This window comes from Rattus rattus, chromosome 1, assembly GCF_011064425.1.
Source record: "Rattus rattus isolate New Zealand chromosome 1, Rrattus_CSIRO_v1, whole genome shotgun sequence".
NCBI classification, from domain to species: Eukaryota; Metazoa; Chordata; class Mammalia; order Rodentia; family Muridae; genus Rattus; species Rattus rattus.
Genome location: NC_046154.1, coordinates 145,868,027 through 145,881,316, shown reverse-complemented (window position 1 = coordinate 145,881,316; position 13,290 = coordinate 145,868,027). Strand labels below are relative to the sequence as shown.

At 38.0% G+C, this 13,290-nt stretch overlaps 1 protein-coding gene across 1 annotated transcript in view; it reads right to left on the bottom strand.

The window, feature by feature from the left end:
- Positions 1–242: 242 nt before the first annotated feature.
- Prex2 (phosphatidylinositol-3,4,5-trisphosphate dependent Rac exchange factor 2) overlaps positions 243–13,290 on the bottom strand; it is a 209,296-nt gene continuing 196,248 nt past the window's right edge. Inside the window, exons 31-34 of the mRNA XM_032907637.1 lie at positions 12,697–12,738; positions 5,165–5,382; positions 714–816; positions 243–346 (exon numbers count right to left, since the gene is read on the bottom strand). Of these exons, the coding sequence (XP_032763528.1) occupies positions 243–346; positions 714–816; positions 5,165–5,382; positions 12,697–12,738 (467 nt within the window). The remainder of the gene's footprint in view (positions 347–713; positions 817–5,164; positions 5,383–12,696; positions 12,739–13,290) is intronic.

Here is a 13,290-nt window from a genome sequence, read left to right as displayed (position 1 = left end):
TCCTGCAGGAGTAACTTTTATTTATATTCTGATCTATTATTTGCTTCTTTTAAACTAATGTCAAATTAATTTGTTTTTCTGACTTGTCATTTTTTTTCTTCACTTCAATTTATAATCTGTGGAAGACACCATCTGTTCAGTACTCTTTTGAACCTAGTAACCAGAATAGTGCTGGCAAGAAGTAAGCATTCAAAAGAAGTTTTTGATGAGAAAAATAAAAAAAAATGGTTCTCATGGTTTCGTCAAATCTTGGATTTGAAGTGGGTTCTTATTGAGTCTCCATCTACCATATCAGCATTGAGAAGGTGAATAGGACTTCCTCCATCTCCGAAGACACTTATATCTTCTATTACATTCATAGGAACCACATATTTATGAAAAACAGGAAGCATATAAAACTGTTTCTATAAGCAAACTGAACATTTCTGGACTGGTAGACATCTTCTTAAACATTTATGACAAGGTTGAAATAGTAGAAGAGTGATGGTCATTTACAAAATGTAAAGGCATGGACATTAATCCATGGGTTCACCATACAAGTGCTATTACTCAAGTATGACTTCTAAAATAGAGCCTCTGTCAGCATTAGTGCTGGAAAATGGCTAAGTCAAAGGGACTTTTTCAATCATTCTACTTATTACATCAACAGAATGCAAATGAAAAGATGTTAACATCTGTGACCAGAAACCCTCTAGATACACAAAGTTACTCACTTGCAACAAGTGGCTCCTCTTCTGATGGTTTGAAGAAAAAGGAAACTTTTTCCAAATCAAACAGGGCAACCAGTGTATCCTCAAGCATGGCTTGCTCATCTTTCTGCAATAAAGAAAAAGAATCTATAAGATCAGGATTATATGCTGTCAGAGTCTATGGCACAATGTAAATCAAAACCAAAATCATTTCAGTTCCATTTTATTTCATAGGAAACAATAGTGTCAACACATCTATGAGAACTCTCTGTTCAAAATGAAGTGAAATTCTACATAGTGGCAGGTTTCTTGTATGGCTTAACAATTTTCTGCCTTTGCATTTTATTAATATTTAAATGATCTTATGTACACTTTTCAGTCTAGCTTGTAGATAGAACCTAATTATGCTGAACTCATTTACAAATAATCTATGCTTCTTCCCTTTTCCTTCTAAAATCTCACAAAATGACACCTAAAAAACTCTTAATTTTAAGTTAAAAGTTATACTAAATCACAGATCCTGTTTTATAATAATTTATGTTGTTCAATTACTACTTATTAGAACTATGATAAAACAATTGCTATATATAGTATATTTGTCTTCCAAGGAACTTACATACAATATTCACAATCTTTGTGAAGTCCTCAGTATAAAGTATGAAAAAAGAATCCAATTCATTTCAACTATTTGTCTCATTTCTGTAATGAGATTTTAAATGGATACAATAACAATGCTTTAAAAGTTCTTTTACTACACTTATCCTGCTTCAGCAGACAACAAGCTTTGGCCAAACTGTTGAAGCTTAAGCAGCATGTTGAACTTGTTTGAAAGGACAATTCATGCTCTTAAGAAAACAATTGCTATATTAAGAGATAACTTCTATGTGGAAGATTAATTATATCACCATAATGAACCTAAGTACCCTATAGAGAATGTACTAACTGCAATACAGAAGTGAGCACTTGAAAGACAGTGCCTCTGAGATATCATGACGAGTGTGTGAGTATGCATATCCATGGAGGTTAGAGGGGGTGGCCAGATGTCTTGCTCTCTGTCTTCCCATCTTTTAGTCAGGGTCTCTTATTGAATCTGGTGCTGGGTCAATTAGCAAGTTCTAGGGACCATCCCGTCCTATCTCTCTCCCCGCTACAGAAGTAGTTACAGGCATACAAGGCAGCATACCAGTTGTGTGTGTGTGTGTGTGTGTGTGTGTGTGTGTGTGTGTGTGTGAGAGAGAGAGAGAGAGAGAGAGAGAGAGAGAGAGAGAGAGAGAGTTGCTGAGGATTCAAACTCAGGTATTCATGCCTGTGCACCAAGAGCTCTTATCTACTGAACATCTCCCAAGGCTCCAAAACTCCTCTTGAAGCACTAGAAAGGTGTCTTGTATCTGAAAGTTTATGGCAGGACTAAAAAAAAGAATCATTTTTCTAATATCAAAGAACAGAGTGAGGAGAAATGTTCCAGGCATCGCAGCCTCTGAACACTGCAGTGTGAGTCACACTCTTTCAGTGAATGTGACAGAATTGAGGAACAACTGGCTGTGCTTAGAGGTCCAGGGAACCCAGCACCTAGTGACTGTAGCTTTCAGAGAGCCACAGTCGCAACTGAGCTTGAGTTTTCATGTATGTATGTAGGTTATATATGTATGTATGCATGTATGTAACTATGTATGTGTGTATGCACGTATGTCAATTTAAGTTATAATTTAATCACAACATTTCTCCCTTACCTTTCTTCACTTTAAACTTTCCATGTTCCTTTCCCTACTCTCCGAATTAATAACCCCCCTTTTCACTAATTATTATTGACTACATGTGTACATATGCATGTCCATGTATATATTCCCAAATATAAACTGCTCAGTCTGTATAATGCTATTGGTATGTACATTTTCAGCCTTTACGTTCTTAATACAAAGGTTTCTTTGAATTTTTTCCTGTAAACTGATTGAAAACTAAGTAGCTGAAATAAACGTCAAGGTTTTAACAAGAGCACATTTCCACTGAGATAACTCACAGAGGACAGGATTCTCCCCATCACAAAGCCCAGATCAGAGGTTTCAGTGTATGTGGAGCTGAGACGCTCCTAAAAGCATCTCACTTAAGAATATTTTCATCACAAGAAAACTGAGCCGCAGCAGGCACTCGCCCTGGGGCATCTACCACAGTTCTTAGCTCCAGGCAATCAGATATCTACTTTGATCTCTGAAATGTTTCCACTCGGCACATTTCATCACAATGTAAGCAAATAGTCTGTGTTACCAAGAAAGTGTCTTAGGACTGTGCTTCCAAGAGTCATGTCTAGTGTAGCACTCACAGTACTGCACACGGGTCTCTGCCTGAACAAGCCTGGAGAAGATGAAACAGCACATTCTACTTAGTCATTCACCGATAAACACTGAGCTGCTAAGGTTGAAGAAGACGGATAGGACAGTTTGTCACAAGTTCTTTTTAAAGATAATTTATTTTTGTTTTATGGGCTTTTTTTTCCTTTTTTTTTTTTTTTTTTTTTTTTTTTGGTCTGCATGCATGTCTGTGTGAGGTGTTAGATCCATAGAGTTACAGACAGTTGTGAGCTGCCACGTAGGAGCTCAAAAGTGAACCTGGGTACTTGGAAGAGAAGTCAGTGCTCTTGACTGCTGAGCTATCTCTCAGCCTGAAACAAGTTCTTGCGTGAATAGAAGTTTGGGGTTCCCTGGGTATTACCTAAGGACCAGAATTCCAGGAACACAGCAACTATGCTTAATGTCTTGAAGTACCGCTAAGCTGTTTTCCAAGAGGTTGTGTTATTTTATAATCTTGTGAGAATTATAACTTTTACGTATCCTCACTAACAATGGCTACTGTAGAGGGCTTTCTTTGTGCCTTGAGTTGCATTTATCTAATGGCAGCTAACAGTGTCTGTCCTGTACTTAATGACCATTTCCACACCTTCTAGAGCAGTATCTATTCTAATTCCCATTGCTTAATTGGGTCATTTTTTAATTACTCTCGAGGTTTGAGAGTTCTTTATACATTCTAATCTGTGCAATTTATTGCTTCTGTGATTTCTAAATATTTTCTCTTAATCTTGGAAACTTCAAATAAAATTCAGCTTAAAGTAAAGACAGCAGCAACTGATTAGATATCTGAAACTTTAAACAGGATAAAATAGACATTATATCTCAGTTGCACCACATACATTCATTCACTTAGTCAACCATAGTGCTACATTGTTAGCAACCTGACTGTCATACATAATTAACATCAGGTACTCTATGGGCTTTGGTTTTAAATACTTGTTTAAAGTGTCTTGGTTTAAATCAACCATGTTAGTAATTTGCTGCCTATGTGGAGTACACAAAATCCATTCTAGAGCATCTACTTCTGTATCTCTTGACCTCTCAGAGATCAGTGCCCTTACCCTGCCACTCCAGAGTCTTTTGTGAATGTTCAGTACTAAAACCACTTCTCTATTCAACAGTAAGAAAAGTGCTATTTCGCTACATCAATACAACTACATTTGTTTTATAACCATGCTACGTCATAGCTACATTTTCTACTTGTACTTTACCAGATGAAACAGTCTCTCATGCTCAAATCAGAATTCTAATTATGAGGCTCAAAAATGTTTACACAAATAAAAGTGGACACTTGTGCATTAGGACATCACAAAAACTACAGAAAGTCTCTGTGAAAAATCCCACAGTTCTCTATATTTCAAGAATTTTTCATCTTAATTCATGCTTAGGCATGGCATTTTCTACTGTATATGCTAGTGTTCCTACTGTTAATGGAGAACACCCCTTCAAAGGAACAGTTAAAATTATGTAGCAGAGGCAAAGTTTAAAGAGATTGCCAGACAGTCGCTACCCCATGAAGCATGTCCCAGATTATCAGCAATGGTGGGAGTGCTAGTATTGGAGAACTTGTTATTTCTAGACTGAGTGGATTTATAAAAACCTACTTTCTTCTCATGACTTATTCAAGTCAGTGCTTGAGGATCTAAGAATTTCTAACAATGACATTCTTTCTAGGTTTTAGTATCCAGAGACAAGAGAAAAAATCAGAAAGGAAAAAAATATATTCTACATTTTTATTAAAGCCTAAATGATGAAGGGAAAATTTTCCCTTTAAAGTATGGAAGACTGCATCAATGGGATAGGAGGCCCTTGGTGCTGTGAAGGCTGATGCCCCAGCAGAGAAAAATGCTAGGGCAGTGGGGCAGGAGTGGGTGGGTGGGAGGAACACACTCGTAGAAGCAGGAGAGAGCAGGGATGGGATAGGGAGTTTTCAGAGAGGAAACCAGGAAGGGGGATAACATTTGAAATGTAAATAAATAAAATAACAGTAAAAAACATTTTTAAAAAGTACTGAAGACTGGAAACAAGGAAGGAGATACTGAGGGAGGAATGATCAACTGCTTTATATTTGGTAACAACGTGACCATGCAGGTTACAATGGATGCAGGCAACGGCAGTCAGAAGATCACTTACCAAATTTGGTGACAGAAGTGACTGGAAGTGAAAAAGCACACCTGCATTTGCAATCTGGTCCAGCCACCTCCTGCTGGCTTCCCAAGTCTCCATTTCATTTTCCTTGCTATTATCAAACATCTGGTTTAAGGCAGCCATGAGCTGCTCAGAGAAGGCACAGACAGTGGCCACGAGACTTTGGCAGAAAACCATGTCTCTCCGGAGCTGGGTTTCACTATCTGTGATTGAAAAGAATACAAAGGAAACTTTACTGCAGTAGCCAGGTGTGATGGATGGCATGTGATTTTAATCCCAGCACTGTGTGTTGGAACCAACCTGGTCTATATGGTAAGTTCCAGGAAAGCCAGGGTTACATGGTGAGACCCTGTCTCAAAAAGCAATATAAAACACGAAACGGTGCAGAAAGCATCACCTACATGGCATGTTAGCTATAATGGGACAGTACTGATACGCATGCCCTGCTACTAACCAACAGCTCTCTGAATGCACTTAAGACTCACTCTGCATGAAAGAAACCATGATGTTACTAGAAACACAGCCAACAAGTTAGGGCTAGTGAATTCATCGGTCTTAGAGAAGAACATAAAACACTTTATTAAGCCAGCATATCCCTAACTAATTCTAAATAGCTTTAGAATAAGTGTATCAATTACTGTTCATCAAGAAAACTCCTCTTTGAAACAGAGAGACCATCACAGAAATTTATAGCCAATCAAAATGCACGGTTGTGGACCCAGTCCCAGTGGATACACGTACAAAGCACTCCTGCATGGAATGCTCAGAGAACACTGTAGAATAGGGGCTAGAGTTTAAGAACCAGGGGACAGGGGAATTTGTGGTGAGATTGTATCTTCTAGTAATGTCAGAAACTATACTCATAAACTCTCACCAATATGGCTGTCTGAATACGAGCTGAAAAGCAATAGGCATGCCAAAGTTGATGAGGAAAGCCCACTAGGCCTCAATCCTACACAAAGGACTGTCTGTATACGCATAGACATATGCATACACTTATACATACATAATAACAAGTAATGAAAGAAGAGTCTGTGAATTTGAATGACAGAAAGGAGGACTGCATAGGAGGGTATGGATGGAGGATAGGCAGGAGGAAATGATGTAATTATAATCCTCAAAAGAGCTTGCAAAAAGTGAAAACTATTCTGTTTTAGACAAAGTCTCTCTTTGTAGCCTGACTGCCAGGGAACTCACTGGCCTTGGCTGACCTTGAACTCATAGATATCCACCTGCTTCTTCCACCTATGCGATAGGATTAAAGGTATATGCCGCCACACCAGCTTCAAAATGAATTATTAAGCATAGTCCAAGGCTAGTACTTAATTTCTCCATTTAACTGGAGGGGGAAGGGTGAGTTTGACTTTCTTTGATAAGAAATCTTTTAAATGTGCTTTCCATTGAGGTTTTGAATATTAAAATATATCTGAACTATCAAAGAAAGTCTCCGTGGATGGGGAGGGGTGTCGCTGTGAAATGCTGGTCTCTGGACATGGCCTGGTTGTTGCACAGAGGAGACTCACAGGAGCTCTGATTACATACACAAGACCTGTGCAAATTAAGCTTGCTTGCTCTCCAAGCATGGAGGAGGACAGGTCCGTACATGCCCTGTCTCTAGCTGAGGGGTGTGGTCTTCTTCCACCTATGCGATAGGATTAAAGGTATATGCCGCCACACCAGCTTCAAAATGAATTATTAAGCATAGTCCAAGGCTAGTACTTAATTTCTCCATTTAACTGGAGGGGGAAGGGTGAGTTTGACTTTCTTTGATAAGAAATCTTTTAAATGTGCTTTCCATTGAGGTTTTGAATATTAAAATATATCTGAACTATCAAAGAAAGTCTCCGTGGATGGGGAGGGGTGTCGCTGTGAAATGCTGGTCTCTGGACATGGCCTGGTTGTTGCACAGAGGAGACTCACAGGAGCTCTGATTACATACACAAGACCTGTGCAAATTAAGCTTGCTTGCTCTCCAAGCATGGAGGAGGACAGGTCCGTACATGCCCTGTCTCTAGCTGAGGGGTGTGGTCACTGGACACTCTGTGTCCTAGTGGATGGCCCTGTGACCAACTCCACACAAAGAGCAATACTTGGAGGCAGTGGACTACAGGATAATAATAAAGAAATAAAGTCAACAAGGAAGACTTGAATTGGGCAGGAGATATATCAGAGGCCCAGGGGTAGCTGGAGTAGGGGAATGAAGGGTGTGTACGATCAATATATATCATATATAAAAGGTATGTATATGAAAACTCCAAATGATACAAAATAAAAATTTCCTTCATTTGCCTTGTGACTCTATTTCATAATCATTAACTTATTTTATGAAAACCTGAGGAAAAATGTAAACCTTCGTTTACTTATCTATTTGCCTTATATGACACAATTTTTATTTGTAAAAAAGACTCAAAGTCTAAATGTAGTTTGTGTTGACAAACAATATTAATATTTTTTTAAATAACCACCTTTGAAACCTACCCAAGTGATAATGCAGGTGGAGAAAAACTATTAGCTGACAAACTACTTGTACTAGTAACCAAATCTGCACGTTATAAACTAAATAACTCAGTTCCTTGAGTGGTAAATATATTTACATTAATAAAACTGAAGATTCCTATATTTTCCCTGACATACGAATGAATTTAATTTTAGCATAAATTGATTTTAATATGCTTAATAAAAGTACTATCCAACAATTGTATGACTTTTGGCAAACCAACCTTGAAGGTATGTTTTGCATGTGACCTGCCTTTCCGGGGTGTGTTTCTGGATACAGAAGATAAAACACACCTGGCACATGTGGCATCAGTGCAACCTGCAGTCTACATGATCTTCAGGCCCTACATTCTGCCTGGGGTGAAAACAAGGTATGGGAGAGGAACACAGGGCAAAATAACGCCCGCCCCAAAATGGGCTGAATATTTTGAGGCCTTAAATAACCCTGTGAAGGGAATAGCTATTACCAATATTGGTGTAAAACAAAGAGAAATGAAGTCTTCAACATTGAATACTCATTTTATTGACAGACACAATTTTTAAGTCATTTACCAAGAACATTGAACATTTGTTTTTAATAACCATCAAAATCATGTTTCCACATAATAGAGTTGTTTTGTGTTACTTTTAATATTAAGAACACTCACTATTGATATTTTCATAGAAAACAGGTTCAATATTAAAATATGCAACACTGTATTTAAGATATTCCCTTATTAGGTTTAACTATATGAGTCTTCTCCTCTGGCAGATCAAAAGAGTTGAATATGCTAATTTCATAAGGTTCAACTTATTAATTTAACCAACATGTGCATGTTAGATATCTCCCTTCAAAAATTCCATACCATGTGTCCTGTGCTGTTTGATGGCAAAAATGTTTTGCAGGAAGTTAGCCAACATGAAAACCAGAATAAACTTTACTCTTCTCTTAAGCAGAAAGAAACACCTGTCTGAGTTGTACCACTCTAACAGAGTGGGCATTCAACAGCTGTCTGCTGACAGAGTGGACAGACACAATGATGTGCAGGGTACTGGTTAAAGCACAAAAATGCATGAATTCATTCTCAGAGGTCCTGGAATCTGTGGCTACAGTTTGACTTAAGAGCCAAATTCAAAAAGCCTTAATTGTCCTAGAGGGAAGTAGAAAGCTTGGATAAACTTTAAAAACACTCAGTAGCTGTTGAAGGAATAATCCCATGTATAACCTGAGGATAATTTAATATAATAAATTGGGCAGAAGTTGCGGATATGGAGACTGGGAGCCATCATCTACAGAATAAAGGCTCTTAATCTACATTGTATATGGAGAGTTTTACAAGTAATTTTAAAAAGTTACCATTTCACAGAAACTAGAAAATTTAAAAACTCAGTAGCATCAAGGTCACTTGGTGATAATCCCCACCTATTATTCACAGCTTCTTGATGTCCCATAGCCTCTTAAGGCCATGTGATAATACATCCCTACCCAATATTCACAGCTCCTCAACGTCCCATCCCACAATGCCCCATCCCATCTCTCCTCCCACAGTGCAGCAAGATTGTTACAGGTGTGAAACTGTAACAAAACAAAATAGTGTTTGTGCACAGACCTCCACTGAGATTCGGCACCCTCAAACATTAAATGCCTTGCGAAATGGCCATATAGCCCACTTTTTGTTTCTGCGTCTCATTGAAAGGCTGGACCTCCTTGAAATATTGAAGTATTGTATTTCCCTTCGTGAATTTTTCTCTTTCTATCGAGAAACATAGTGAACTTATGTCTGCCATCATCGAGTCAGGGCATCTCTAAGATGTATAATTAACAGGACTTTGAGAGTCTGTTTACATAGCTGTATTTCCCATTGGAAGAGAAGTGCTTTAAAACCAAATGGGGTCACTCGCATGAGCTATACCCATGGACATTGGAGGCAACTAATTAGCTTTGGTATCTTAAGCCAATGGGCTCTGAGCGGCCAGAAAACTCAGTAGCAGAGTGCTTCCCAGCATGAGCAAGAGCAAGGATTTGGGTTCAATCCCTAGTTCTGGAAAGAAAAAAGAACCAAGACAATTCATTTCTTCTTCCTATCTCTTAGGTATCTAATAAAGACAAGTAGAATTGAAAATACCAAGCACTTCTTAAGAAAATGCAGTGTAATGAGTTTATTGTTGCAACTGTTCTTTTCTTAGTATCTAAGACTGCTATATATAGAAACCTGGTCATATTACTGGGCAGAAAAAGAAGAGGATAATAAAGAAACAAACCAGAATCTGTGTCCTGTAAGAAAAAAACATATACTCCTTTAAATATATTCCTTTAAATTATGTAGTCATGCAAAATTCCCCAGTGTCCTTCTATAACAAAGCTCTTCTCACTTCTTAGTATTATAAAATATAAAGAACTTCAGCAAACATCTTAACAGCTGTGCCCAGCTTCTAGCAAAAGAATGGCTTTTGTCACAGCTTTCTAATTATTTTTGAAGATTATGCTTTTTCTTGTAGAGGGAATATATTTCCAAAAATGTGGGTTTTGTTCCTATACAAAAGCTTCAATTTCCTTTCAATACTTAAGTACCTACTATATTCATCTTCTGTAAACACCTAACACAATCAATACTCTGTGTAATTTCAGCTATTTACAAGCCCAAATGCCTTAATTTAGTGCTGAAAAAGAACCCTGAAGGGAATAGGGACAAACAGAGAAATATTGATGGGTATTATACTGACTCAGAGAAGGTAGGGCAGGGGAGAAAAACAAGCAGAGACAAGAACACAAAGACTTCACCGAATAGGAATGGTAGCAATGCTACCTCTGGTCAATGGCTACCTAGAGAGGGAGAAGCAGGCTTTTGCACAGATGAGCTCCCACACAGGTTGTCCAATCCCAAGTTGCAAGTTGTCATATGTACAAGTGTGTGTGTGTGTGTGTGTGTGTGTGTGTGTGTGTGTGTATCTACATATGTGTATGCTTATACCAATAATAATTCAAGAAAAGATCATGACTTTGGGAGGAAGTACATGTAGAGTTTAGAAGAGGGGGCAGGTGAATGATATAGGGCTTATGTATAAAAGTTCTTTGAAAAACTATTTTTAAAAAAGTCCTAAAGGCCCAAACCAGAGAAATAAATATTTACCTTTATCTTTGGCTTCTAAATAACCATCTCCAAAAGATGAAAAGGGTTAAGCAGAGAATTTAGCAGATAAGACCTATGCTTTTCTAATGAGAAACAGCACTTCACAGCCAAAATGATGTAGCAATTTGGCTATTGTTCAAATGCCATACTGTGCATAAAAGGGAAGAAAGATAAGTGAAACTATAACAAAAGAACCATAGGTAGAATAGAAGAATAAAATAAGGAATGAAGCCTCTGCCAGTTGGTGTGGTAACACCTGCCTGCAATCCCAACTCTTGGGAGGCCGAGCCAAGATTCTATAGTAAGAGATGAGCTTGGGCCACGTCCTGAGTTTGAGACATCTTGGGCTACATGAGAACCCTTCTCAACACACACATAAGCACACATACACTCACCAATACTATCTGTTAAAATGGCCACCTCAGTACTGGCGCCATGCAGTCCAGGACTACTAATGGACTGAAGAAACTGAATTTGTAATTCAAAACTGCTTTTTGCTATTTCTTAAAAGTTGCTCACTGGAAACTATTTTGGTGAACTCTCATGACATTCAAGATCCGAGTTGAATGAATAACAATCTACTGGTTATTATTATTCTCCTAAAACATTTTTCTTTTATAACTATAGAAACAATAATAGTAGTCCCCGATAAGATTTCCTGGAAATCTATGAAATGTCTTTAGAAAAATTAAAAAGATTGAGAATTTTGTTGTAATTATTGTTATTAATCAAGGAGAGAAGCACGAACCAGCCAAGCAAGTAATAGAAAACCCTTTTCTTTGACCCAACTCATTCATCCCCAAAAGCTTCCAAGTGTGCTAGGCTCTAAAGCTCTCACAGATTAGCCTCTACCTGCAGCCATGGACTTGTAAGTCCTGCCATCCAAAGAAAAATCCCAAGATGGTTGTGGCGGGATCCCAGATACTCAAATCGTTGAAACTGAGGGATCACTTCAACTGAGGAGTTTAAGACAACCTTAGTAACTGGGTAAGAAGCTAGCTCTTAAATATTAAAAAAAAATCACTCCCAATCCAGTAAAGATCCCTTCTCTACTGTAGCATTAGAACCTGCTCCTAGGTATCATTATGCAGACAGTGCTGAACTCCTACATAATTCCACAACATCCGCTTCCTGGGTGCAAAGGTTAGGGGTGTGTAGGTGCCATCAGGCCACTCTATGGATAAAACTACTGTTTTTCTGACTGTTAGCTGAGCTCTACCAGTGCAGCTACATTCTCAGGCCATCATTCTTACATAAAACGCATACTTGAGGGACACTTGTGACAGCTGCCATTTTAGGTATTTAAAAGGAAACAGTGCTTGCTCTGAAGAAGCTAATGACTTAGCATCTGTAATTGATAGTTTGATCAAATGTTTAATTGTCATTTGGCATCATTGTTAATTATGTTGACTCCTTCTAAATGCATGTTAGAAGTATGTTAATGTATAATCTGTAAAATGTTTATATAAATCTTTGACCATAAACTATAATTAGATGGCTTCATGATAAATCCCAAATACCCTTCCCCTTGTTTTGCTGAGGGAAGATATTGCTGTGTAACCCAGGATGGACTCCTTGTAATGTTCCTTCTTCATTGGCTTCCTGAGGGATGGCATTGCCTGCCTGTTCTTTCATGCCCAATGTCCTCTTTCTTTTATTAATGAGACTGTTTTAATATGTGTTTATATGCATTCTCTTATGTACTTATGATCAAAAGTGAGAAAAGGCTTTTTGGTTCTTACTAAAACATGTAAATATATTTTAAAAAGCATCTTTCCAGTACTTTGAAGAAGGCAGGTGTCAAAGGCTCGCTTTGTGTCTTAAAGTGGCAGAAGGAACTGATTTCCTATTTCAAAACTTTTATGACCTGAGCCACATACTTTCAACAGTAAAACTAGGAGAAAACATTACCTGAGTATTCAAGGAGAGCCAGAAGTATGCGGCACTTCACCTCTGCAGGGAGAGAAGCACATTGTTAATCGTCGGCTCTGTTTCTGAAATACACTCCGCACTGTTACACGGCAGCAAAAGCCACCATGGTCTCACTATATTAGGCAATCACCATGGTCTTACTATATCAGGCAATCAAAATTCTCTTTACTTGACATTCTACTGTTGCCCATCTGTGAAGACAAACGCCAACAAACTGCTCAGAATGCTAAATCATCTTTCATCTATGAATTACAAAAGTAGTAGAACACCATTCAAACATTGCCATATTCTCAGTAGTCCTTAGCTATCTTAGCCTGTGTAATATCCCCTAACATATATGTATTAAAAGTTGTGTTGCTAAGCCATAAAAATAACACCTGCTACTGTGACTAAAATAATTAGCAAAAAAAAATCATGTATATACATTGATATACTCTGCTATTCCATCCCACACAGGCCAATCACAAATATTTGACAAGTATGTATTAATGTCATACTTATCACTGTGGCTGTCTGCTACCAATAGAAAATAGCGCACTCGCATTAGGAAAATTTTATAAAGTATCAAGTTCC